General features: G+C 59.8%; 2 protein-coding genes across 2 annotated transcripts; both read right to left on the bottom strand.

Moving 5' to 3' along the window:
- Positions 1-26: 26 nt before the first annotated feature.
- Positions 27-13,875, bottom strand: LOC309576925 (laminin subunit beta-1-like; the record flags this gene model as incomplete). The annotated part of the gene is made up of 35 exons (XM_082288523.1): positions 27-160; positions 309-465; positions 555-731; positions 947-1,084; positions 1,173-1,384; positions 1,470-1,614; positions 1,968-2,171; positions 2,258-2,487; positions 2,559-2,743; positions 2,819-3,203; positions 3,660-3,756; positions 3,842-4,056; positions 4,481-4,705; positions 4,809-4,972; positions 5,314-5,545; positions 5,965-6,108; positions 6,294-6,480; positions 6,981-7,101; positions 7,208-7,329; positions 7,406-7,564; positions 7,663-7,815; positions 8,011-8,167; positions 8,415-8,494; positions 8,613-8,725; positions 9,112-9,291; positions 9,417-9,605; positions 9,843-9,963; positions 10,049-10,254; positions 10,329-10,392; positions 10,471-10,659; positions 10,811-10,884; positions 10,992-11,115; positions 11,220-11,395; positions 11,897-11,946; positions 13,586-13,875. 35 exons carry the CDS (start codon positions 13,873-13,875, stop codon positions 27-29), a joined length of 5,799 nt encoding a protein of 1,932 aa, XP_082144649.1.
- Positions 13,876-15,767: 1,892 nt separating this feature from the next.
- CCDC71 (coiled-coil domain containing 71) lies at positions 15,768-26,481 on the bottom strand. Its single transcript, XM_082288728.1, has 2 exons — positions 26,394-26,481; positions 15,768-23,983 (listed from the first exon to the last, which is right to left on the bottom strand). Exon 2 carries the CDS (start codon positions 23,920-23,922, stop codon positions 22,735-22,737), a length of 1,188 nt encoding a protein of 395 aa, XP_082144854.1. The 5' UTR covers positions 23,923-23,983; positions 26,394-26,481; the 3' UTR covers positions 15,768-22,734.
- Between the last annotated feature and the right edge of the window lie 124 nt (positions 26,482-26,605).

Below are 26,605 nucleotides of genomic sequence, written 5' to 3'. Positions count from 1 at the left end.
CCGGCCCCCGGCCCCGCCGGTGGTCCCTAGCAGGTGGCGTAAGCGTTGGCCCTCTCCCGGATGTCCTGCAACAGCCCGGTGACCTGCTGCTCCAAAGCCTGCAGTCGTGACACCTTTTCCGCCATCGCCCGTTCATTGGCCCCAAAGCGCTGCTCCAGGTCTGTGGGACGGGCAACATGGTCACAGTGCAGCGTCCCACCGTGGGAGGGACCCCACCTTGGGACACCCAGTGGGACGGGCCCAGGGGGACATAGAGAGATGTATGGGGAGGTGGCAGGAAATGTACTCCACTATGTGCTCCCCCTCACCTTCCAGTTTCCTCTTACTGTTGCTGGCCTTATCCAGGAGGTCTTGGGCCTCTGCCGTCAGCTGTGACACACGCTGCAGGGCCCCACCAGACACCCTGTCCAGCATGCCCACTTGGTTCTTCAGCACCACATAACGCTGCGTTACCTGTGCCAGGTCCTGGCGGCACAAGGGCATAGTGAGGCTGAGCATCCCCAGCACCCAGTACCTGCTTGGTGCCCCGCGTACCAGGCAGGGATGGAGCTCACCTGGGTAAGTGTCCCCGAGGTGGTGGTGGCACGCTGTGCCCCCTCCTTGGCTTGCTGGGCCATGTGGTGAGCATCCCGGCCATGCTTCTGCAGGGCGTTGATGTGCCGTGCCAGTTCCTGCAGCCGCCTCTGTGCCTGTGACTCCTCCTCGTCCAGCACCTGCAGCCTGTGCTCCGCCTGGCAGGTGTGGACACCGGCTGCAGCAGGCACAGCAACCACCACGCCCGTGGTGCCAGCCCCACTGAGCTGGCACCTGCCCTATGCCATCCATATTTCCCCAGCACCAGACTTCCTACCCATAATGTGCCCAAGGCATCAGTCCTGCTCTCCACAGCACTGATCCCATTACTCCCAGCGGTACCAGCTCCACTCCCCCAGCCCATGCCCCTCACCTCCCTGGCTCTGTTCTCGGCCACCCGGATGGCATTCCTGGCGCTCTTCAGGGTGCTCCGTGCTGTCATTGCCTGTGTCCGCGCCACCTCCAGTGCCTGCTGTGTCCCTGCCAGCTCATCCCTTATGCCTTCTGCTCGCTCCCTGCAGCAGCACAGGTAGCTCCAGCCCCTGCCAGTGCAGGGGGACTGACCCTATCCCCTGCCTGCTCCAGCATGCCCCCACCACTTGCCTGGCCTCCTGCCCCTGTGCCAGCAGATCCCGTGCCACAGCCAACCCCTCTGCTGTGCTGTTGAGAATGGCGTCCACCCCCTGCAGCTGGCCAATGCTCTCCCGCATCTCCCGCAGCAGCTCCTGGATCTGTCTGGGGCTGCTGGGCAGGGAGATGTTCAGCACCTGCCGGGCCACCAGCTCAATGCTGCCCGGGTCAGCTCCCTCCTCTACGGGGACAGGGGAGCAGGGTGGATTCAGGGTGGGCTCACTGAGTTCTGCCATGCCCATGTGCCCACCCAGTGCTGGCACTACCTGCCAGGAAGGCCTTGATTCGGCGGATGAAGTCCCGCAGCTGGGCCGTCGCCTTCTCTGCATGGCTGCGGGCGGCCTGAGAGCGCCCCAGTGCCTCCTCTGCCCAGCTCCGTGCCCCCTGTGCCAGCTCCTGCACCTCCTGCATCTGAGGGGCACCTGGCTGAGCAGGGGGCACAGGGCAGCCTTGGGAGGGGGCATTCGGGGAGAGCAGCAGGTATGAGGGAACAAGATGGGGGCCTGCAAAGGAGCATGCAAGGCAGGTGCAAGGGGACAGAGGGTACAGCAGTGGCCCAAGGGGGCAAGCACACTGGTGGCACAAGGTATATCTATGAAGGGGCATAAGAGAGACCTACAGAGCTGACATGCTTGGTGGCAGGGGGAGGGAAAAAACAGGACATAGAAGGGGGTCGTGCAAAGTGGCATGGAAAGGGCACGAACAGGACATACAAAGGGGACACAAGGAGACCCCAGAAAGTGCCATGGAGCAACCACCCCTACCTTCTGTGCCACAACAGCCACCTGCCCTAATGCCTCCTCCAGCTGCTGCGAGGCATTATGGGCACTGCTCAGGGCTCGAGCTGAGACAGGCAGTGCCCCTGCACACCCAATGCCACCACAATGCCTTGTCCCTGCACTGTCCCGGCACAAGGCTCCTCCGCAAGACGCGTGCTTGCAGCTCTGGTCTCCAGGTGCCCCACAAATCTGGGATGATGCCAATGGTGGAAATGGCAGCTCAGCAGTACATGGGGGGGTGACCCCTGCACCACCTGTGCCAGTCCTGCTCCCACCTTCTCATTGATCCTGGCAATGTTGAGTTCCATCACCCGTTTTTGTGCCTCCCGCAAGGATTTCCGGGCTGCGGCTGTGCCACGGCGAAAAGTATCGCCCCGCTGCCGCAGCACCCGCTCAGTCGCCTGCCGTGTCATCTGTGCCCTACTTAGCTCGCCAGCTGTGCCATTGGCCACCACCTCCGCCTGCCGTGAGGCCTCCACCGATGCCACGATGCTGCGGTAAGACTCTGAGGGTGCAGGTGTCAGGGTTTGGCCAGGATGGCTGCCACCAAACCCAAACCTTGCTGGATGCTCTTACCACTGAATCCAGCTGCCACTATAGTGCCAAGGAGGATTTGAAGGTGGGAGGTGGTTCGGTTGAGGTCTCCCAGCTCGCGGCTCAGCTCAGCTAGCCGGTCATGGTGCTGCATATCTGCCTGTGCCAGCAGGTCTAGATGTTGCTCCAGCTCTTGGAGGTGCTTCCAGAAGTTGTCCAGCTCCATCCTTTGGGTAGGGAGGAGGGCTTCAAACTTTCAGGGGTGACAAGAGGGGGTCCCTCCACCCCAGCCCTACACGCACACTTGCCTGGTGCCACCCAGCTGCCTGGGCAGTCCATCGAGGAGGGGACCACCAGGGCTGTCCCCCTCTCCCAGCAGCCGTTCCACGTGCCCCAGAGCCTCCTCCAGCTCCCGCAGGCGACGGGGGCTGAGTGGGAGTGCAGACCCTCCCTCCCTCAGTGCCTGCACCTGTGCCCCAAGGCGCTGCAGCCTGTCCCGCAGGCTGCCCACGACCAGGTCCCAGCGCCCAAAGCAAGGATGGCAGGGTGAGCAGTGGGGGAAGGGCTCCTGGTAGCCCCGCTGGCAGCGGTCACAGCGCAGCCCCCCGAATCCCAGCCGGCACCGGCACTGCCCGTTGTCCTGCTCGCACTGTGGGCTCTCAGCACCCAGCGGCTCACACTCACAGGCTGCAGAGACAGTTGGCGGTGTGTCCCAGCCTTCCCATGGAGCCCCATGACCCCAGACTCCCACCATGTCCCACATCCCACCATATTCCCCTGTGTCTCCAGAATCCAACCTATCCCCAGCATCTTCTGTGTCCCTACAGTTCCATCAAGCACTCTGCGTCTCCTGAGTCCTGCATGTCCCCAGAGACACACCATGTCCTCAAGGTTCCACCATGTCCCCACCACCCCACTCTTTCCCCAAGGTCCTCCATGCCTGCAGTGTCCCACCACATTCCCAAGATCTCCTGAGTCCTTTGTCCCCAGTGTTCCACTGTCTCCTTAGTGTCCCATGTTCAGAGTCTCCCACCACGTCCCCAGGGCTCCCATGTCCCTAGAGTCTCACCATGCACCCAGAGTCCCCCCACACCCCACACCCCCAGAGCCCCTGCTCCCCCAGTCCCTGGGATGTGCTCCCACCTCGGCACTCCTGCTCAGGGTCTCCCCAGTGGTGCTCCTGGCACTGGGAACAGACACGGCCCCCAAAGCCAGGCTGGCACTGGCACTGCCCTGTCACCTGCAGTGACAGTGCCGTGCTCACTGTGCAGCTCACTGGGCCCCAGGAGGGCAGTGGAGCCATACCAGGGTGCCAGGGGACTCACTGTGTCACAGGCAGGGTGCAGGGCATGTGTGGGGTGGCAGCCACAGGGCTCACAGCCCCTTGGCCCCCCCAGGCTCCAGAAGTGGGGTGCGCAGCGATCACAGCTCTTGCCCACGACATTGGGCCGGCAGGCACAGGCTCCTGTGCCACGGTCACAAGAGCAGGTGCCATTGGTGCAGTGAGAGGCCAATGTACCCCGTGGGTCGCAGCCACAGCCTGCAGGAGGGTGAGTGGCCACGTGGGGCTCAGCCCATACCCCCTGCCCAGGCAGTGCACTGCTGGCCCCCAGCACCCCAAATCTGCCTGACCCCAGTAACTCCCAGTGTGCCCGGCCTCAAACCCCTGCACAGCCCCCACACCCCTGATCCCAACACCCCCACCAAACATGATCCCTGTCCCCTGCACAGCCCCAACCCAGGCACAGCCCCATACCCCTTCTAACAGCCCCAAACCTCTCCTAGCCCTGAACCCCAGCCCCAAGCCCCCCAACACCCCAAAATTCACCCCAACCCAACCCCAATCACCCCACACCCAACCACAGCTCCAGGCCTCGTCTCTACTTTGAGCCCTTGCATCACTTCAGCCCCCCATCCCAAACCCCCATGCAGCCCCAGCCCTGCAGAGCCCCTGCCCCGCTCACGCCGGCAGCTGCGCTGCAAGGCATTGCCATAGTAGCCAGGCTGACACTGGGCACAGTGTGGCCCGGCAGTGTGGTACAGGCAGCGCAGGCACTGCCCCGTGCGGGGGTCGCAGCCCTCCGGGTCGCTGGCGTCGATGTTGTTGTTGCACTGGCAGGGCCGGCACACCCCCCCCTCCATCTCCGGAGCCCCAAAGTAACCGGGGGAGCAGCGGTCACAGCGGGGCCCTGCAGAGATGGGGGGCTGTAGGTGCTGGGGTCCCGCAGCCCCAGCGCAGGGGTTCCCTGCTGCCCGGGGGGTCCCTGCTGCTGTGCCCGTTCTGCCCCTCACCCGCGTATCCAGGGGCGCAGAGGCAGACGATGTGGTGGGTCTTGTCGTCGGCGTGGCAGGCGCTCCCGTGGTAATGCCGTGTGCCAGGGTAGCCGGGGCAGGGGCAGGGCCGGCATTGCTGCCCCGAGCCCAGCACAGGGTTCCCATAGTAACCATCCTGGCACCTGAAAGGATGAGGGGAAACCCAATGGGTCCCTCCCATCCATCATATACCATCCCACCATCCTATCTCATTTCATCGTATCCCATACCATCATATCTCACCCTATCCTAACCAATTGTATCCATCCCATCCATCCTATCCCATCCAATTATATCTATCCCATCCTACGCCATGCCATCCTATCCTATTATACCCCATCCCATCATATCCATGTCATCCTATTTCAACTCATCCCACCATTCCAATATATCCATACTATCGCATCTCATCCTGTCCTACCCCATTGTATCTATCACATCCTGCACCACGCCACACCATCCCCTCCTCTTGGACCTGGCTCACCTCTCACAGTGCCGTCCGTCCGTGTGGTCACGGCAGCGCAGGCAGGTGCCCGTCCGGGGGTCGCACTCCTCAGCGTGCCCATTGCACTGGCAGGGCCGGCAGGCAGGGAAGCCCCAGTGCCCAGGTTGGCACTGGTCACACTGCCGGCCCACAGTGCCAGGCTGGCACCGGCACTGCCCACTCACCTCGTCGCACAGCTGGGACACTGAGCCCTCTGGGGAGCAGGTGCACGCTGCAGGGCAGCACAACTCAGGTCAGGCACACGGATGCAGGGACACAGGGATGAACAGACAGAGAGACAGGCAGGGGACCAGCACCCAGAACATGCTCACTCCATGGGCTGTGGCACAGAAGGGCTCATGTGGACACAAGAACATGAATGGACAGACACGTGAGTGAGTGCAGGGCAGCACAATGCTCACATGGGGGCTCATATGGATGGGTGGATGGATGGATGGATGGATGGATGGATGGATGGATGGATGGATGGATGGATAACTGGGACTGAACTCATGGGCTGCAGGTCGGCAGGGCTGAGATGGACACATGCACAGACAGATGGACAGACAGACAAGTGAACAGGGCGCTGGTGGCTGGACAGACAGACAGGAGAGACAGTGATTCCTGGCTGATGAAGATCCCACTACTCACGGCTGCATCCCAGGGGCCCGAAGCCGTAGCTGCCTGGGGCACAGCGGTCGCAGCGTCGGCCGATGACGTGGGGCTTGCACTCGCACTGCCCGCCCTGTACCTGGCACTCACTGCTGCGGGAGCCCTGTGGGTCGCACTGGCAGGCTGCAGGAGCAGGACCAGTGTGGGGCCAGGGCTGCCTTGTCCACACCAGCCCACACCTGCCCATGCCCTGTCACTGCTCTCCTGCCCACCATGCCAGAGGCACAGGCATATCCTGACTCACTGCCCCAGGCAGGGCTCCCCCCCTGCCCACTCGCCGGTCCCATCCCTGCAGGTTCCCCACTCACGCAGCGCCCCGCCGTGCATCAGGGCTGAGACGCTGCAGACCAGGCGGGCACAGGCCTGGGCCAGGGGATGAGGAGGGGCCATGCGGAACACCTCCAGGCACTGGTACCGCTCCAGCTCCTCCTGGCGCGCTGCTGCCTCTGCTCCGTGGAAGCCTGGCAACTCTGACACCCGCGGCAGGAGCACCAACTGTGGGAAGGGAAAAGGAGATGGGGCTGGGGGGTATAGCCAGCCTCCACTGTGGGACCTACCACTAGGCTGGATCCATGTGCTCCAGGACAGTCCCAGTGCTGCTGGGGTCAACTACCCCAGCTCCATCAACAGCCCCAGCTCCACTGACACCCCCAACCCCATTGATATTCCCATATAAATTGCCACCCCCAGAAGCTTCCTTATCCCCTTCCATGCTGACATCTCTATGCCAACCCCAACTCTATCTAAGTCCCCAGTCTCACTGATATCCCCTTCCCCATCAACATCTACTTCTCCTTTCCCATCCCCATCCTCATCTTCATCTCATCCCCATCTCCATCCCATCCTATCTCATCCCATCTCATCCCCATCCCCACCCCCCACACATCCCCAGAGGGGGCCACTTCCCGCTCCAGCCTGTGGTCCCCTGTCCCTGCCCATGATCCCATCCCTGCCAAGCTAGCCCTAGGCACAAGGTACAGTGGGACCCCCCTCACCGAGTCGATGAGGATGAAGGCACCAGGGTGGCGCTGGGTGACACCAGCCCGCTGAAGCCGCATGGTCACCTCGTAAGGGGTGCTGGGCTCAAAGCAGAAGGGCCGGGACAGCAGCACGTACCTGTACAGAGTCAGGTGTTAGGGCATGGGCACAGCAGGGCCATGGAGACAGCGAAAGGATAGCAACAGGACCCATCCCCAGCCCACCCTAGCCCATCCTGTTGCACCTCTGGCTGTGGGGCAGATTCTCGCGGTACATCTGCTCGGAGGGCAACAGGTTCCCACAGCGAGAGCTGGTGGGCAGCACCCGGGAGCTGACACTGACCACAGCTTCCCAGTCCTCGGCTGACTGTGGTGACAGGCAAGGCAGTGTCAGGGCTGTGCTGTGCCATACACACCCTGGCCATGGTTGTGGCCATGCTCACCTCAGGCTCGTAGCGCAGCAGCAGCTCGTAGTCCATGGGGTAGGGCACATTGTCCACGTGGAAGGTCAGGCCAGCCCCGTCCCGCACCCGGGCGAACCCCAAGCCCGTCCACGTCACCATGCGCCCGGCACTGTCCCGCACCACCTCCTCCACATCCAGCTGGGCAGGGCACCGGCAGTTTGGCCCTGGCTCTGCCCCCTGGTCGCTTCTGCCCTGCAGTGCCGCGCTGTGCCCTCTCCCACCGTCCCAGGGCTCACCTTGGGGGGCTGCTGGCGGCTGCGGCGCGAGGGGACAGGGGACTGGGGGGCACGGGAGGGGCTGCGCTGATGCCGTGAGTGTCCCTTCCGCCCCCCCGGCTCCCTGGTGTCATACTCCAGGCAGTCCTGGGGCACCTCTTCCCGAATGGCACCCTGCAGGGACAGGGTCAGGGGACGGTGGCCATGCACAGGGACAGCCGTGCACAAGGACAGCCATGCACAGGGCATGGTGACAGCGACATGCAGGACAGGGTGACAGCCATGCATAGAGCACAGCGACAGCTATGCATGGAGCATGGTGCACAGTGACAGCCATGCACAAGCACAGGGACCCCCAAGGAGACTCACCGGGAGCTGGGGGTGGCTGTGGCCATGGCCGGTGGCCTGCTCGGCCTCGTAGGTGTAGTAGTCGAGGGGGGCGCAGAAGAAGCCAGGTTGTACCTGGTCACACTGCCGCCCCATGATGTGGGGACGGCAGGGACATGCCCCATCCTCCATGGAGCACCTGGTGGTGACCATCCTGTCACTTCATCTGTCCTTCTGTCTGTCTGTGTCTTCATCCATCCCTACTTCCATCTCTGTCCCCATCCCTTCATCTCTGGGGATAGAGATGCCTCTCTTTCTCCCTCCATCCCAGCCCCCATATCTCCCCAGCTTTGTCCCCATCCCTCCCTCCCCCCATGCGTGACCCCCAGCCCTGTCCCCACTCTCACCCCCACCCATGCCCCTCCAGGTGCTGTGCTGGCCCCCACCGGTTGTTGTAGGCTCCCCCGAAGTCGCAGGCACAGGGCCGGCAGCCCCCCAAGTCGTAGCTCAGACCCCAGAACTCGGGCTGCAGTGAGGAGGGAACATGTAGGGCAGGTGTGGGGCCAACCCAGCCCTGGGGGTTGCCATGGGGCTGGGGAAAGTCAGACCCACAGCCATGGTGTGGCGCAGGCTGGGGCACTCACCACGCACTGGCTGCAGGAGCGCCCAGCCACGAAGCGTTTGCAGTAGCAGTCCCCACTGATGGGGTCACACGGGGAGCTGCCCGCCACCGTACCCCGTGGGTCACACCTGCATGCTGCCCCCACATATGAACGCGTGAGGGGTGCCAGTGGGACCACAGCCCACATGCTTCACAGCCCTCCTTCCCCATCCCATATTCATCCTTTCCATCCCCATCCGTCCATCACCATCCCTCCATCCATCCTCATACAACTATGCCACATCCCTCCATCCTACATCCTTCCATCTCCATCCCTCTATCCCAGATCTTTCCATCCTCATCCCTCCATCACCACACCTCTGCTTCCACCCCTCCATTCTCATCCATCCCATCCCCATTCCTCCATCACCATCCCTTCGTTCCCCATCCCTCCAACTTCATCCCTTCATCCCTACCCCTCCATCATCCCCCCATCCCCATTCCCACCCCTCCTCCCATGTCATCCCTGTCTCCCAGCTCACGCTGGCAGCCCTGTGGGTCGCCATGGCTGAGGCCATAGGCGCCGTGCTGGCAGCGGTCACAGCGGGGACCGGCCACATTCTCCTTGCAGCGGCACTGCCCCGCAATCATGCCCAGCGCCACGTCCGTATGCCCATCGCAGGCACCTCCATCCAGCGAGCCTGCCGGGTCACAATCGCATGCTGCCAAGAGAAAGGATCATGAGGAATTCTAGCTGCTGGCACCAGGAGCTGTGAGGCTGGGGCAGGTGGCACCAGGAGCCATAGGGCTGGGACAAGCTATGGGGCTGGGGTCCCAGGACACTCACGGGCGCAGGCAGTGGGGGACCGGATGTCAGAGCGAGGGTGCCGGTAGTAGAAGGGCTTGCAGAGGTGGCAGTGGCGGCCCATGGTGTTGTGCTGGCAGCCATCACACACAGCCCCACTGGTGTTCCCCGTGGCCAGGAACACAGCCATGTCAAAGTGGCACCGCCGCGAGTGCTCATTGCAGTCACAGCCTGCAGGGACAGCACCAGGGCACGGCATGCGGCACCACAGCTCACACCTGGCAGGCAGCACCCCCAGTGCCAAACCTCCTCTGCCTGGACTCTCCTTACTCTGATATGCAGCACCACAACCCCAAACCTCCCCGAAGTACAGCCTGCAGCACCCCAAACACCCCTGGCACAACACGGCCTGACAGCTCTGGCACCGGGATCACTGTGCCAGGAGCCGGTGACAGCAGGGGCACTCACGGCGACAGGCGTTGGTGCTGGAGCCCTTGGCTGGGCGCCAGGGCAGGTCTTGGTAGAAGTCCTCGCAGCGCTCGCAGTTCAGCCCCTGGGTGTGGTGCTCGCAGACACAGCGCCCGTGGATCTGGGGGGAGCACCCAGCTCAGTGTGGCTGCCGGGTCCCACGGGGCACCGTGCCATGCTGGTCCCTGGCATGGTGTGCGCCTCACCATGCCAGGGACAGAGGGTGTTGGGGCACCCGGTGCTGGGGCACAGTGGGCGGCGTGGCCGTGGCAGAAGCAGCTCCCACGCAGCACCAGTTCATCCACAGCATAGTAGTACTTGTGCAGCACCTCCTGCCGTGAGTCCAGCAGGTTGTCCCCCAGCGTGTGCAGCTTGGTGAGGTTCACCCGCAGGTTGGTGACACGCAACAGGTCTGGGGGCGTGTCACTGTCAGCACCAGCCCTGACACCAGCCAGCCCCGCGTCCCCAACACCCCCAGCCACATACCCTGGATGTCTGGGCTGTAGGGATCTGCTACGGGGATGGAGGGGTCCAGCACCTTGAAGATGACCTGTGAGAAGGAAAGAATAGGTGATCCCATTCCCCCCTGACCCCTGGCCCTGCTCTGCACCGCCCTATCCCTACATACCTCCCCATGGCTGGAGGGCTCGATCTCAGAGTAGCGCTGGTCGCACAGAACCTCATCCACGAGCCCTGATGGGTGGTTGGGGATTCCAGGGAAGAGCTTGGAGCAGTTGTAGGCAAAGTAGCGATACACCTTCCAGGTGCGCCCAAAGTCGGCTGAGCGCTCCACCAGCATGGCCGCAGGGCGGAAGGTCTGCAGGACACCCAGACGGGATGGAGGCCAGACCCACAGCTCCCCTGGATCTATCCTGTCCCATCCCATCCCATCCCATCCCATCCCATCCCATCCCATCCCATCCCATCCCATCCCATCCCATCCCAGGCATCCATGTGCCAGGACCCACTTTAAATTTCATGATAAGGTGGGTGAAGTGGAACTCGCCCTCCAGGTCCAGGCGGATGCTGACGTGCTCCACACCTGAGAGACAGAGAGACAGAGATGGATGAGGTTAGGGAAGACCCACATGGCCACACAGCCCCACAGCATATGCACATGGGGCAACCCCACTGCCACCCTGACCTCACCATTCTCTGACTGCCACCAGGTCCGTCGGTCATGGGGGCTGCTCAGGTAGATGACATTCTCGATGCGGTGGCTCTCAGGCCGGGACGGGTCACGTGAGTCACAGGTGAAGCATTTCTCTGAATCCTGTGCCAGGGAGTGGCACCACCAGGGATGGGTGACTGGAGGCTTCACAGGTGCCTGGCTCTGTGGGTCTATGCCAGAGCCGTTCTGGGGCTGGGTAGGCTCACCTGGAGGTGGCTGACGATGCAGTACTCCTGAGGCCCGTCCAGCCCGCAGGTGGAGGTGGCACTTAGGCGGGCGGCTCGCCCCACCAGCAGGTTCCCAGTGGCCGGGTAGCAGCTGCCACGGGCGCAGCCATGGCTCAGGTCAGGGTCCTGCCAGCCCCCTGCCACCTGTCCCCCCACTGCAGAGAGCACGAGGGCGTGGGCTGGGGGCTGCGCCGGGGCGCCTGGGCACCCCCCGCTCCCCCATGCACCCACCCCACCCCCAGCCGTCCCATCCTGTCCTATCCCTGCATCCCAACCCACTGATGCAGCACGAAGCTCCATGATCCGGAAAGGTGCTGGCAGCAGCGCCACAGCCTCGTGACCAAGGGCAGGGAGTGGGGTGAGAGGGGGGCTGGGCTGCCCGTGCTCCTGGGGGCCCGGGCAGCCCCAGGGTGCCGAGCAGTGCCGGGGGGGAGTCGGGAGCCAGGTCAGGCGCTTGCTAATCCCGACAGGGCTTAGTGCAGCCTGGATTCCCCGCTGGGTTTTGTGGCAGTCAGGCCATGGCCGCTGCCAGCCAGGGAGCATCACCATTGCCACCACCTCCGCTGCCCAGCACCCTCCACTGAGACTGGGGTCCCTGAACCACCACAGCTCCCAGCACTGTGGGTATGCAGGGTGCCCCTGAGGTCAACACTTACCCAGGAGGAGAGCAAGTGCCAGGAGGTCCATGGGCAACCACAGGATCTGCCTGGTGGGACACAGAGATGGCACTGCAGTAGGGTGCAGGGTATGGCATGGGGTACAGGGCGGATGGTGCCTGTCCTCTCCTGGCTCTAGCACAACAGCACAGTCCAGGATGCACCCCCCTGCACGGGCATGATGGTGCTTCCCAGGAATCAGGGTCAGATGGGGCAGCTGGGTCTCAAAGTCCTCCGGGATGACATCCAGCACCCACCTGAGTAGCTCTGGGGGACTGTCACACACACACCCAGGCACACAGCCATGCTATGCCCCCCCAGAGCTGGCACAAACTGTGCCATGCCCCATCCTGCCTGGCTCAGAATGGATCTATCCTTTTGAGTGTCACTAGTGTCCCTGGGGGGTACCAGCACCGGGCCAGGGCCAGGCTGGGAGGGGAGCCAGGAACGCCGGAGCCAGCTGGGCAAGGGCGTCCCTGACTCTGGCCGGGGTCCCGCTGTTAAATTTAGGTTGGAGCTGCCTTTTGTGTTTCCTTCTATCCCGGTACTTCCCGCTCCCAGCCTCGCAAGTGCTGGATCAAAGCCTGGTCCCGGCTCTGCCCAAACACATCTCTCCTGTCCCCCGCACGGAGCCAGCCCAGGGCAGGGGGGCTCGGGGCGGCGGGGGGAGCCGCGACTCTGTCCTGGCACCCGCCCCGCTCGAAGCCATGCCAGGGCGGTAGGCAAGGTGGTGCAGAGCCACGTGCTGGCACGAGGGTCCCCGAGCCCCGCGAACCCCCGGTACCTGGCGTCCTGCGGCGTCCGGCGGGACCAAGGCCAGGGGCGAGGGCGGCGTGGGACCTGCTGCCCCTGGGCTGGGCGCGCAGAAATGAACCGGGACAAGGGCAGCGATGGGATGGCGGCTGGTGGCCCCCCTTCCCCGTGTACGATTCTTATTCAAATGGGCTGCCCGCTGAAAGGGACGGCGGTCTCCAGGCTACGGGAATGTCACTGCCGATTCCTTCTGCCTGGAGGCCCCCGCCGCCCGCCCGCCCGCGGAGGCCAGGCCGGCCAGGCGTCGGCAGCCCGGGCACGCCCCGGCCCCCGGGCGGCACGGTGGGCCCCGCCGGCAAACAAAAGGGCGCCTCGTGGGCTGGCGAGCCAGAGGCACCGCGTTCCCTGGGCTCCCGGCACGGCGCGACAGGAACGTGCCTGCTGCCACTGGCAGTGAGGCGTGGGGGCCGGCATGGCGGGATGGGTGCCTGATGCTCCAGGAACCGGCGGGTGCAGCTACACAGGAGTCACTGCACCATTCTTTGCCCCACCTGGGGATGTCCCATGGCGAAGGCACCTGCACGGCTACGCTGCAGGGTGGAGCCATGCAGGGCATCTGCTCCACCAGGAGCTCACCCGGGCACAGCCACGATGCTGCCGGATGGGAACGTCCCTCCCAAGGTACCCGTCCCTCCCCACTGCCACAGCTCCCCGGGCAAAGTCCGGCACACGTCAGCCCCGGGAAGAGCATGGCAGGGGTGGGGGTACCCAGCCTGTCACTGCCAAGGGACCCCGCAGCCCCTTCCTTGAGTGCTGCCTCATGCCAGTTGCCAGCACCCAGCCCGTGCCATGGGGCTGTGCCGTGTACCAAGGGCTGTGCCATGCCCCAGAGCTGTGCCGTGCCCAGGGTCTCCCCTACGGCACACCGGCTCCTACCTGTGCCCGTGGGAGCCTGGGGTGCTGGGCAGGTGGCTGGTGGCCCGGGTGGGCTGCGGAGTCGGAGGCCCGCTGGGCTCGGGCTGGGCTCGGGCTGGGCTCAGCTGCTGTTCCTGGAGGAGGACGGCCGGTGCCTGTCTCCTCCTCCGGCAGCCGTGCCAGGCAAGGGGAGGGACCTGCCCGCACCGAGCTTTAGCCAAGGTGAGGCAGAGGAAGGTACACGCTAGCGGTGGCCCACGTGTGACACAGCAGTGTCCTGTGCCTAGGCTGGCCGGGAGAAGGCACAGCATTCCCACAGGGCTGCTGTGCCCGGTTGTGCAGCACGTGGGGCTGCTGAGACAGGCAGCCTGGCTGGGACTCGCCCTGCACTGCACGGGCCCATCTGTGCCTCTTCAGGGCACATCTCCAGCAGCGGTACCGGGAGCCCTGCACTGCATTCCCCCGGCACTCATACCAGATGGATCCTGTTCACGCCCAGTGCTGGCACGGTGGGCTCTGCCATGCCCCACTCACCCTGTGCTGGTCGGTGCTGCCTGGGATCCTTTGGACTGGCTGAGCTGGGTGCTGAGCCGGCAGCCCCGGAGCCCTGCGGGGAGCATGGCTGTGCACAAGGGCCGGGTTCCACAGAGACTTCACTGTCACGCATGGATAGTGCCTTTTATTAGCCGAGGCCGAAGGAAGGAAGAGGAGCCGTGTACTCTCCATGCCAAGGCCACGCTCTGGCCACCCGCCGCCAAGCAAGGTCATGGGCAGACAAAGAAGCGGCTCTCGGCCATAGGGATGCCAAAACCCACGCCCCCAGGGACACCCTGAGCCAGCCAGGCACCTCAGCAGGACAAGAGATGCTGTAGGCAGTGCCCTACCAGCTCCCCGTAGTCACGAAAGGCACTTGGAAGCCTGGAGGAGGGGCCAGGCTGTGCCCAGCAGTGGAGGCTGGTGGTCAAGCACGACCACCACCTTCTGAGCTGGGAGAGCTGTCAGGAGATGAGCTGACAAAAAGCCATTAGAGCTGGCCAGCGCGTCTGTGTCAAGGGATCTTGCCAAGCAAACTTTATCTGCTCTGAGGAGATCCAAAGAGGACTGATAAAGGCAACTGTAACAGGATCCCTGGCCTTGAAAAGCGAAGTAAAAGTGGAAGGGAGGGACCCTCAGCGGGATGTGAGGGGCGAGAGAGGTATCCCAGCCCATGTCCAGGCACCTCCCTGAAGGCCGCTTTGACTTCCCATGCCAAGCTGCAATCCCCTCGTCTGGCCCAGAGCTGAACGCGTGGGGGTGGCCCGGGTCTGCCGGGGAGATGGCCTGTCCGGGGGCAGCTCCACTGGCCGGAGATCTGCCAGCAGCTGTGCCCTCCATCACCAGCGTTTCAACGCTGCCGAGCATCCCCCGCTCCCTCGGGCACCCACAGCCTGGCTCCCCCAGCACCTTTCAGCAGCGATCAGGGCACTCTTGCAGCAGCGCAGAGGCCCCCCCACCCATCCTCGGCAGAGCCCCTGAGCTGCAGGGGCAGCCTCTCACGCCTGGCCAGCCCTGCTTGGACCGACTTCCGTGCGCGCAGCAGGCAGCCAACACTTCCCCGAACATCCTTAGTGAGCAGAGAATTGCTTAACCACTTCCCTTCTCGAGGAATGAGCTCCAGCACGGCACCGGAGCTGCTGTCTGCCCAGGGCCACGGTCCCACCACCATTAGTGCTGGGTCAGTGCACTGACAGCCCTGCAGCACAAACCGGATCCAGATCGCAAACCGGGGAACAATGGTGCTTCTGTTGAATTAGCCGGCAAGAGGGTCCCGGCTGCAGAGCGGGCAGATTCAGAGAGAAGCTGGAGGGTGGGCAGCCAGGCTGGGGCTGGCAGAGCACCTGCCAGCACAGTGCCACCCTGCATCTTTCTAGGAACTAACCAGGAAAGCGGATTTACCCCAGTAAATCGGCACCAGTGACACACATCCGGGGTATTTCCCACCCCAAACCAGGCAATCCTCAACGGAGTTTGCGCAATGCCAAACTTCCCTGGGAGAACTGGGGAGAAGAGCTGGGGGTGTGGTCTGCAGCTGAGCGTGCCCCATGCAGCATGCAGCTGCTGGGCACACGGGAGACACCATTCCATGGAGCTGACACAGGGCTGGGAGCAGAAGCCCAGGGAGGAGCAGTCTTTCATAGCCCAAAGAAAAGCTGGACACATTGGGTGGTTCTGAGCACCATTTTATTGAAGGGCTGGACACCTGCTAGGACTTCATAACAAAAAGTTCACTTCATTTAAGAAAAAAGACAGTCTGGTTTTTGTCCCATTCCCTCCAAAGAGTGGAATAATACTAGCACTGTCTTTTCACTAAGCAATGCCATTCCAAAATATACAACACTGAATGTGGAACAGCCCAGCTTCATATTAACATTACACATTATTAGAACTTCAGAAACATTCTACACAAACAAATGAAACGGTAAAAAGTTCACTCAAGAACAAGATGGTCATTTGTAAAATCATCATACAAAGTTTGTTACGTGCCCTCCCGTGGGCTGCAGTTGCTGCTCCCCAGCCATTGCTTGCGATGCCCAAACCCAAGGAAAGGCCACAGCAGAGCCTGTGGCGCCAGTCCCAGCCGGAGTAGTCGGTCATGCTGTGGCATGGAAACTGCTCTCATGGAGGCGCTGGTTGGCAGAGAGTAGGGGGAGGGCATCACACGGTGCCTTCCCCGCCATGAACAAACACTGGTACTCGTTTTGTCCCAACCCAGGCCTGGGCAGTGTGGCGGAGCAAGGGCAGGAGGGGAGGCATTTCTGGGGGTAGCTTTGCAGCACTTTCTCTTTTAAAACAGCACCATGTGCATACGTCTGTGGGAATCACCAGAGACTCAGAGGGGCTGCCTGTAGCCACAGGAACATAGGAATGGAAAGGACTAATTAAGACAATAAGGAGAGAGTCCGAGACGATAATAAGGCCTTTAAGGGACTCCATGGGGAAGGTATTTCGGAGGCCGTGCGAGTAGGGCCAGATTGTGAGACCAATGAGGGATGAAAACCAAGGGTTGGGGGGGTGCCTGCTCCAAAAGGACTCCCCCTCACCTGCAGCACTAGTGCCCGTGTAGTGCTGCCAGGCAGGACAGGGGAAGCTCTGTGGCCAGGCAAGGATGGAGGGAAGGCAGTGCTGCAGAACGCCACAGCCTTGGCTCCTCTGTTTGCACGTCTCCCGCAGCAGACACAGAAGCTGCAGGCTGCTGGCTGTCCAGGTGCTGCTGGCATCTTTAGCTTTCCCTACTCCCAGCTTCTTGCTTTTTCACCAACTTCCTTGGTGTTTCTAAGCAAAGGGAGGGGTCTGGCCTCAGCACCATGGCTTTGGAGGCAGCTGCTGGCCAACCTGCGAGTTCCAGCAATGTCACACCTACAGACAAACTTCATTTGACACTCAGGGATGCCCTTGTGACAAGGGCTGGCCTCTCATGTGTTATGGGACAAGATTCCTCCGAGGCACCTGGCACCTTCCAAACAGCACCCAGCTCCAGGCAGAACAGGTTGTGAGGAGAGGGAAACCCTAGCATGGTGCTCTCTAGCAGAGTCCCGAACGTGAGGGCTCAGGAGCAACCTGCTGTGCTCCATTCTCCACAGGTGGTGCCAGCCCACCCAGGTGGCAAAGCTGAGGGCTGCAGCACTGTCAGGAAGGTGCCAGATATCCCAGAACTGCTGTCCTCTCTGTGGGCTGTAGGGTATGCCCAGCCACTGCCCTGGAGGGACATCTGCTGAGATAAGGCGATTGAGCAATCTCCCAGCAGGACCCCCCCTGAAAGGCAGCTACTCTTCAGTTATGGCGAGAAGAAGGCAGACCCAGAATCCTCTGGGAGACCCTATGCAGACTCTTTGTAACCCATTGGCCTTCACCTTCTGACACCCACCCCTGTATCCCTATAAAGCTAGCCCCCTGCCCCTGTGAGAGGTGGAGTTGCTCCTCCCTAGCTCCTCTTTGCCGGAGTACGGACCAATAAAGCTATCCCGTGTGGAACAGCTACACGAGCCTCTCATCTCTCTCCCTGGTCTGGCTGGAGGCTGCCTTGCAGAGCAGAGCTGAAATCACTAAAGAGCTGACAGCCTCTGCACAGGCCCTCCTAGCCAGCAGCTGAGGGAAGACACCGGGCCTCAGGAAGGCGATTCCTTTTGGAACCATCTCTCCGGACCAGTCACCTCTTCCTTGGTCAGAGCTACTGACCCCTCACCAGCTGTAATAGTGGGCCACCTCAGCTCCTGGAAGGCCATCCCCATCTGAGCACAGGAGCAAACAGGCCAGTGCCATTTTGAAGACTGAAAAAGAAACTGTTTCTTCCACATAAACCAACCTGCCTGAATGAGCAGCCGGCGCTCCACAGCTCAGCACCGACCCTGCCAACCACAGCCAAAAGAGGATCCTCCCACCAAAACCTGCCTTCCTGCCTGGGAAGCTGCCCAGCCCAAGTTACACTGCCCAGCTGGAGCTCAGAGACAAACCCGCTCTCCGTATCCAGGGATCCCTTGAGCCTTGGCCAAAGGCCCAGCTCCTAGACAGGGCAGGGGACTTGGATCTGAAGGGGAAGAGTTGGGATGACTGCTGGCAAGTTCTGGCCATGAACACAGAAAAAGTCACAATTAAAAGGGCAGAAACTCTGTGCTCAATTCCAAAACCCAAAGCCTTCCAGCCCCTCCTGCCACAGCTGGAGCCAGGGTGAAGTGCTGCTGGTGTACAAGGAGGGCCTGGAGGACAGGCCACAGAACAAGGGCAGCTGTGGAGCAGGACCATGGAGCTACCTGCACAGCATCATCACCTGTGCCATTCTGCTCCCAATTTCCCTGCCATGTTCTTAGCTGGAAACTGGCTGAACTCTATGCAAGGAAGCACCAGGCAATGGGGGGGGGGGTTCTCAGCCCACTAACCCCAGCCCTCTTAGTATGAACTGGTCTGAGAGCTGTCCGGCGGGGTGAGCACTCCAGGGAGCACACCTCCTCCACACACTGATATAGCATTTGTGGGCTGCCAAGCAGGAGTAACAAAATAATCCTTTCTTATTTTGCAAAAAAGTGCTTAAGAAATTCTGTACAAGGATTGCTAGAGCAGCTGGCTCAGGGGGGATGCAAACAGTTTAGAAGCAGCAGCAGCAGCAGCAACACACTATATGGCTTGCAGGGAAGAGGCTGAGGAGAAACTTCTACAATTGTAAGCAGTGGCAGATGGTGAAATCTGCTCACAGTGGACATGAGCTTCAAAACATTTCTACCAATTAACATTGTGATTTCAACTGGTATCTGATGTCAGCTTCCCCTTCAGCTGCCTGCCGGACAAGCTACTCTCCCCATGGGCCTTGCTGACGGACATCTGAAGCATGCAGGAAGCTCAAGGACCTTATCTGGTGGAGGGGAAGCATAAACTGCTTCTTGGCAGCTGAATAAAAGGAGAAATGATTTCCAAAAAATCAGTTGGAAGAACAGCCCTTTGACCGCTAGCCGAATCGTTTCTAGAAGTGACAGTGGCACAAATCCATGCATTAAAAGCATTCCTAAGAGAGTCCGCAAAGCTCTCGGCTGTCACAGCGCCCAGAACACCACAGGCAAGGTTAGGCACTTGGATGAATTCAAAGTGACTAATACAGAAACAGGTCTGAACAAGGTGCATACCACATGCTCAGCAGAGACCACAGCGCTTTGGGCAATGCATTTCTATGGGCCCTGCCAGTTACTGTTGCAGAGATCCCTGGAAGGTAAGTGTTACTCTGCTGCCACAGAGTAACACAGGATGGAAGGGACCTGTGGGGGAGATCTCTGGTTAGATGAGGTTTCAGGTAGCTCTGGTTTGATAAACCCTTCATCTTCCCTAAACAGCAGAGCAGCGTCCACGCAGAGCCCCTCTGTAGCCTTGTGCACATCAGTGTGACATGCCCAGGACACCAGGAGAATCCACACCTGGCCATGAGTTGAAGGACGGTGGAGCCAACCCGCACCAGACTGAGGCACTCCCTCTGCCAGCACTGACCGACGGGAAGCAGTTGCTGGCATTGGCACAGGGGCTGTAGAGCCCCTCTATAACAACCTGCAACCCCTTCAGTCAAGTTCCCAAAGCACCTGCAAGAGGAAGAAGAGACAACAGGAGGGCAGAGAATGGAGGTCCAGTGCTGCCCTGTCGCCCAGGGCCCTGTGGCCTGTTAAGAGATGCACAGGAGAGTTGACAGACCGGACTAGTGATGGGCAAGTCTCTAAGCACACAGCTATGGAGTGCTCACTTCCCTGGCAGGAGTCTCGGTGACACAGAGGCATTTCCAAAGCTTGTCTCTCCCTGTGGAGCAGAAACCTTTTGCTGGTGGTCTGAGGACATAGGGCAAACTGTCATTACCAAGTCTGCACAGAACTCAGCTCAGTGCAGGGAAAGGCATGGCAGCACTAAGGCTGGATGCTGTGCTGGATGTGTTAAGCAACAGTACAAGCCAAGTCCTTAACTGGCAAAGACCCAAGCTGTGAAAGACAAGAGGCGACGGAAAAGAGTGGGGAGGCAGGCAGCAGTGCAGCTGGGGGAAGAGACACAGCGATGAAGAGGGATGTGGCCTGGTAAGTTGGCCTCAGGTGCTCAGCTTCCCGCTCAGGCTGGAGGAAAAGTGACCTCGACCTGAATTCAGCTTTGTTGATGCACGTTGTTTTTCCCAGTGGAGGCCAAGTGCTCAGCTGGGACGTCTGCGCTGCATGAGGAGGCTCCAAAGACAGCTCTCAGTGCCCTTATAAGGGTCTGGGAACAGGGGAAGCTGCTGAGCAGCCTGACAGCAATACCACAGGCAGGAGTTCAGAGCCCTCCTCGGGAAAACAGCCCAAAAGAGAAACACCAGTGCAGGACTTCAAGACCTGGCATTTGAGAGCGTGGGAATGAGAAAGGTCTGAAGGAGTGGGAACAAAAGGAACAAAGCAATTTTTGGCCAGTTGACAGTGATGGAGAGCCCCTGTTCATCCAGCACCAGGTCAGGACAGGGAACTCTCTGCCAGGGCATTTTAAAACACAGAAGCAGAAGAAAATATTTCCTTGCCCTCTGCAGCCAAGCAGCGGCATTCACAGGTCAGTCTCAAACACTGCAAGTTATGATCTCTGACAGCAACTCAGAACCCAAGTGTGGGGTTCAGGGCTTGCAATCATCCCCTGAATCATAAAATCACAAAATGGTTTGGATTGGAAGGGATCTTAAAGATCATCTTGTTTCAACCACCCTGCCATGGGCAGGGACACCTTCCACTAGACCAGGTTGCTCAGTGAAGGAGAACCTCCACGCTGCTCTATGTGGGTGAGAGGAGAACTAGATGTACCTCAGAATGCTCAGCTTCTGTGCCCTCTCACCCCATCATGAACATCCTCTCTTCTCTCCATACCACAGTCTTCCTTTCTGCACTAGGGATCAGACACTGACCCCTTTTACAAACCACTAAAATCCAACCAGGTGCTTGGGGGGCAGGGCTTAAATATAAGGAGCTGGGACTTCCCTGGGGAGCTCATCCCTTCAGCCAATGTCCACAGAGATTACTAGGTCAGACAACTGGTATTTTGAGCTGGTGAGAGAATGAGTGGATTATACTACTGCTGCAGAGATCTGAGCACACAGTGGTGCATGGAGCCAGGCCCATGCCCAGCCCAATGCCTCTTCCTTTCCCCAGGACACCAGGTTGTCCCTTACAGGTGACAGCAGCAGCATTAGCTGATTAAATGAGGTGTTTCTCCTGGGATTAGTAGATCCCTCCCTGTGGAGCGCAGACCCGTTTTCCCATCCGACAGCGTGCCCCCGGTGCAGGGAGGTGACAGCAGCCGTCTGCAGTGGTTCTGCAGTGCCTCCTGGGGACGGGCAGAGCCTGCACTCCTTCCACACAGAGCTCTCACACCTGCCACACACCTTCTCACAACATCTCTGATGGCACAGCAAGGCTGCCAACCACCACAACATGGTGCCCATCTCCCCTCCTACTGCATCATCCCCACAAACCACAGAAAGCGACTCTCTGTGTTTAAGTGCTGGTATATGTCCTCCCAAATTTTTCGCTTTCCTGCTTTAACTCAGGCTCAAATATCCCACTGAGCTTTGGGACTGGCAGGATGTAGCTAATACATTCAAACACAGCCTGTGTCTCTGTCGTGGTTTAACTCCAGCCAAAACCAACAGTCTTCTCTACCAGCACCTGGAATCTGCTCCTGGAACACCCAGCAACAGCAAAGTAGTTATGTGGTGGGCAGGACACTACACAATTCCTGCTAACAATTCCAGCCCTTTGGCTCTAACAGTCACAGTTCATAATCCATAGCTGCACCTGGTGTATAGGAGAGCAGAGTAATGCTGGGCGCTGAGGAGGAATCCTCTTCAGAGGCAAATCCTTACCATGAGTTCAGAACTTCTGCTACCCACAAAGGGAGGAGGCACCTAGAGACGTCAGACAGACTTGCAGCCCTGTGACACGCCCCCACCGTTATGCAGAGGTAATACCGAAAATAGGATTAAAACTACCAGCTGGTAATGCTCCAAATTGTTTGGCATTCTGGAGACAAACAAGTGGCTACAACACTGCTGCCTCCGAGCTGCTCAAGGGAACCCAGGACAGACTGTCACAACACTGAACCACAAAGGAACCCCGGCACCTTTCAACAAATGACTAGCTGAAGGGAAGGAGGAACAAAAGCTATCAAACCCAATCCCAGAGGGATGAAGGAAGTGCATCTTCCCACAGCTCCTGGGTCATATGAACATATATGGATATATAGATATATAGATAATAAAGTTATAAAATTTGATCAAAATAAAACCAGTAAATGTACAGCTTGAAAAAGAGCAGTATCACAGTGCATCAATGTCATGAGAAAGTCTTGTGTTCTCCCCTGCACAAGAGCACAGCCTGCCACGTTCAGGGAGCCTGGTGGGAAGTGAGCCCTCCAGCCTGCTCAGCTCGATGCTGGCCAGAGTCACCGTCCCGTGCTCCCACACAGGGGTTTGGATTTCTGCAGCCAGTTCTGCACAGCAGTGGCAGACAGGCAGGAACAGCACAAGAGTGGGCTGCTCTGTCTGCAGGTTAGTCGGCATATTGGCACCAGAGACACAGAGTCATTCCTAAACCTCTCTGCGCTCTGGTGCCAGGCTTGTATTTACTTACTTACAAAAAAAAGTGACAAAGTGAAGAAACTCAGGGCACACTATGAGAATGGGACAAGGGCTGAATTCGGATCACAGGGGACAGGTTGACCCTAAGAATCTTCTGTGCTCTCCTCCTCACTTCATCATCAGAGGAAGAGTTGCCCACCTTGATGGTCCGGAATTTCAGCAGGTTCAAAGTGCTCTGAGCCTGTCGAGTTTTCTTTTGGACAGGAATGGTATTTGCTTTTTTCCTCTGTGGTGCTTCTCTTGCCTCTGTAGCTCTTCTCTTCTTCTGCCCAGTACTCTCCCGGTAAGTGCTGCTGTCCTTCCACTCTGTTTTTCCCACCAAAGCTTCCTTATTTTTGATTTTCAAGGTCTTGGGCTGTGGCGCTGTGGTGCAGCCCTGGGATGAGCTGCCTGTGACTCTCCCGTTGAGAACTCCTGAGGCTTTGCAGGCATTGCTCTCCTGCAGCACTCCACCCTTTGGTCCCTTCAGAAGGTTCAAAGCGCGGGTGGCAGAATCTGGTGCTTTCTTGACCAAGTACTTGTACCCCTTTCCTTCAGGTATTTTAGTGCTCTTGCCTGAAGAAAACTGCCTCGGTGGACTTGAAGTCTTGAGGAGTTTAAGGTCGGAGGGTGAGATCCCAAGACGCCCTTGTGTGTACTTGGACTCCAAACAGGACGTTGCGGTTTTCAGTGGTACCAGGGCTTCCAGAACCACCGACAGTCTCATGGCTGGATACACGTCAGGATACATGCTTGTAGGGAAGCCCACCGCTGCTGCCTTGGATGTGCCAGATCCTGTCTGCTTCAAGGACCTCAAGAGGAGATTTGTGGAATCCCCTTTGGAGACTGGCTGACCAGAGACTTTCAAAGAGCTCACTGGAATGCTGGTGGGCGAAGGAGCCACTTTTGCCACTGAGTTCCTGGCTGGACTCTGAGTGGACTCAGTGGTGCTGGCGCAGTTGCGCCGTGTGTTTCCTTCCGTCTGACTGGGTGTGACCGCTGTGCACGAGCTATACCCGTACACATCCTTACTCCTCAGAATCGTGGGCTGGTAGCCCTCCTCCTTCAGGCCTTGGATGAAGGCCACCAGCTGGGTCTCTGTGTCCGATAGGTCCTTGGACATTGGGTTGAAGACTCGGAGGGCTTCCTCCAGCACTTTATGTCCTGCAGAGGAAATTCTTGACCAGGAATGGACAGCTTTTTCTTCCTCATTGTTCACTGCAATATTCATGGCATTAGGCAAGCAGGTGCTTCAAAAAGGTCCAAATTACTGGAAAAACAACCCTTGACACCTCAAAAGGAGAAAGAAGACAGTTAGCTCACAGCAACTGAAATTATCCCAAGTTTCGAAGACGGGACCTGAAATCATTAAGCCCAGGTGTGGCTGGTTGCAAACACTGGCTCAGATTCTGGGCTCAACCCAAGACAGAAGCATCATCAAGAAAATCCTGTCACTCATTTATCTCTGAAATAAAAGTAAAACATCTCTCACAGAAATATCCTCCAACCTAAACAAAGATTTCAGGAAATCCCATCCAATCTACCCCAAGATGAAGGACTCCAATGATTAACTCAGCAAAATCTGCATCTTGTTTCCAGTTTGAGTTTGACCCGCCCCAGCTTTGGGTAACCAGATCCCATTTTCCCTGGGAAAAACTGAACCCTCATTGAACTCTCTCCCTGTGCACACACCATGAGCAGGACTATCGAGCCATCTCAACACTAAGAAGTGCCTGAGCACTTCATCCCAGCATCACCTTCAATTTCTCAGCTTCTTAACTGATGCTACTCTAAAATTGATTCTGAGTCCCTGCCAAAGCTGCAGCTTCCTCCCGGAGACCTGGCAACAGGGCTGGAGGCTGTTCCAGTTGTGCTTCATTGATGCCGAATGCTGTGGCAAGGCAGCGCTGCGCCTTGCTGTTCCCTTGTTTGAACAACGGTCCACAACTTGCTGTCACAGCAAACTGGTGTTGATCCAAGGACACTTGCTGCCAAGTGAGGAGGAAGCAGGAAATTCAAGCAGGGCAGTATGAAGGAAACACACATCACCAGGGCCAAGTGCACAAAGGCCTGAGGGACAACACTGGGATCACACTCAGGGCACTGCACAGCTGCCTGCCCGGCATAAAAGCATCAGTTATTGCTTTCAGTAAAAAATAGGCACTGAAGGGCAGTCCAGGAAGGACTTTAGGATGCACCCGGGAGAACTCTGATCCTGGTAGCCTCACAGCTCCACAGCTGTGTGCTAGACCTACAAGGCATAAAATCTTTAGCTTCATTGATACCTCTCAAAATAATAATGAAGATTCAGTTAAAAACCCTAATCAAGGAAATGCAGGAAGTGTCAAGAGACACTTTTGGAGAGGGTAGTGCACAGGCAAGAATGCTGTGATGGAGAAGTTAGCGCCTGAGCAGACAGAGCAAGAAACTACTCGTGTCTCACATTCGCCCCAGAACTCTGGTCTCACCACAGCACTGGAGCAGAGCCCGTGCTGCCGCCAGCTGCACAAGCAGGGAAGAGACACAAGCCAAGAGCAGCCACAGAAGGGAAAGCACAGGTCAGTGGGGGAGTAAGAACCTCCACATGACAGACTAATCTCAGTCAAGTGCTCTGCAGACGTCATGGCCGGAGAGGGATTTGGAGGAGGATAATGCAGTTGCTCAACAGCAGGCGGGGGACCTCCCACGAAGCAGGGGAGGCAGGCAGGGAAGTGATCCCACAGAGCCCCCGCCAGCGTCACCAGCCAGCAGTGAGAGTCACCACCTCCAAAGGGACCAAGCAGTGCCAGGCACAGAAAAGCCAAAGAGGGTGTAATGTTAATTTTGGTCTGGTAGTGAGGCAGAGACTAACGAAGAAGCACAAGTAACAACATGTGCTCAACAGGCTGCAAAATGGATCATCTTCAGGCTGCAGCAAGCCCAGGAGCAGCTGGGACATCTGAAGGGGTGTTCTGGCTGTGACATTTCATGGGAACAGGACTCCCCAACATCTGTCTGCTTGGTCCTGTTTGGTGTACTGCCAGCTGTACTGGAGGAAAGCCAGCCACGAGCAGACGCACCCCTGGACAGTCTGTCCTCCCGACAGCAGGTTCCTCCACGTGACACACTACCGGGGGGCCGGGGGGCTACGGGAACACAGCACTACCCGCACGGTGCAAGGAGAGCACCGATGCTGGCACGGGTTTAGAGGCCTGGCTGTCCGAGCATGGAAAGGGCTCTCCGGGTGCACCGCAGGGAAAAGCGGCTGTCGGCAGGGCCGAGACGCGGGGCTGGGGCAGCCTATAGAGCTGGAGGCCGGTGCGCAGTCCCAACGAGGGCTCGACGGGGCCGCCAGGTCCCCGCTCTGCCTCTCCTTTTGGCCCGCCCCTCGGCACAGGCGATGCCTCTTCCCAAGCGCCCGTCCCTCGCTCCCGCTGCACCCTCCCCAAGGCTCGGCCCGCCAGCCGGAGGGACCCCGGGGTGGGCAGGCCGCCAGGGCCGGCCCCTCCCTGCAGGGCTACGGGAGGTGATTGGTGCAGACAGGGGGTGCGGCCCCCGCGCTCGGTCCGCGCCGGCTCCCGGGACCGGGGGGGCGGGGGCCGGGGCGGGGCCCTCAGCGCCGCGACTCCGCCTCCAGCGCCCGGAGCCCGCCCCAGCGGGCGGCTCGGCAGCGCCCTCGCCCGGGAGCCGGCGCGGGGCCCGGGCCCGCCGGCCCCAACCTACCGGCCGCCGCCAGACCCGCGCCCGCCGCTGCGCCGCACCCGCCGCTCCAACATGGCCGCCCGCGGGGCGCCGGAAGCGCCGCCCGCTTCCGCTTCCGGTCCCTTTCCGCGGTCGGCGGTCACGCCCACAGCCGCGGCGCGTAGTCGGTCACACCCCCCGCGTACCGAACCGGCCACGCCCCCGCAGCGTCCGCGGCAACGGCGGCGCGGGCC

This window comes from Coloeus monedula (genome assembly GCF_965178545.1).
Source record: "Coloeus monedula genome assembly, chromosome: 11".
Taxonomy (NCBI): domain Eukaryota; kingdom Metazoa; phylum Chordata; class Aves; order Passeriformes; family Corvidae; genus Coloeus; species Coloeus monedula.
Note: the sequence above shows the minus strand (reverse complement) of the source record. Positions and strands in the feature narration are given on the sequence as shown.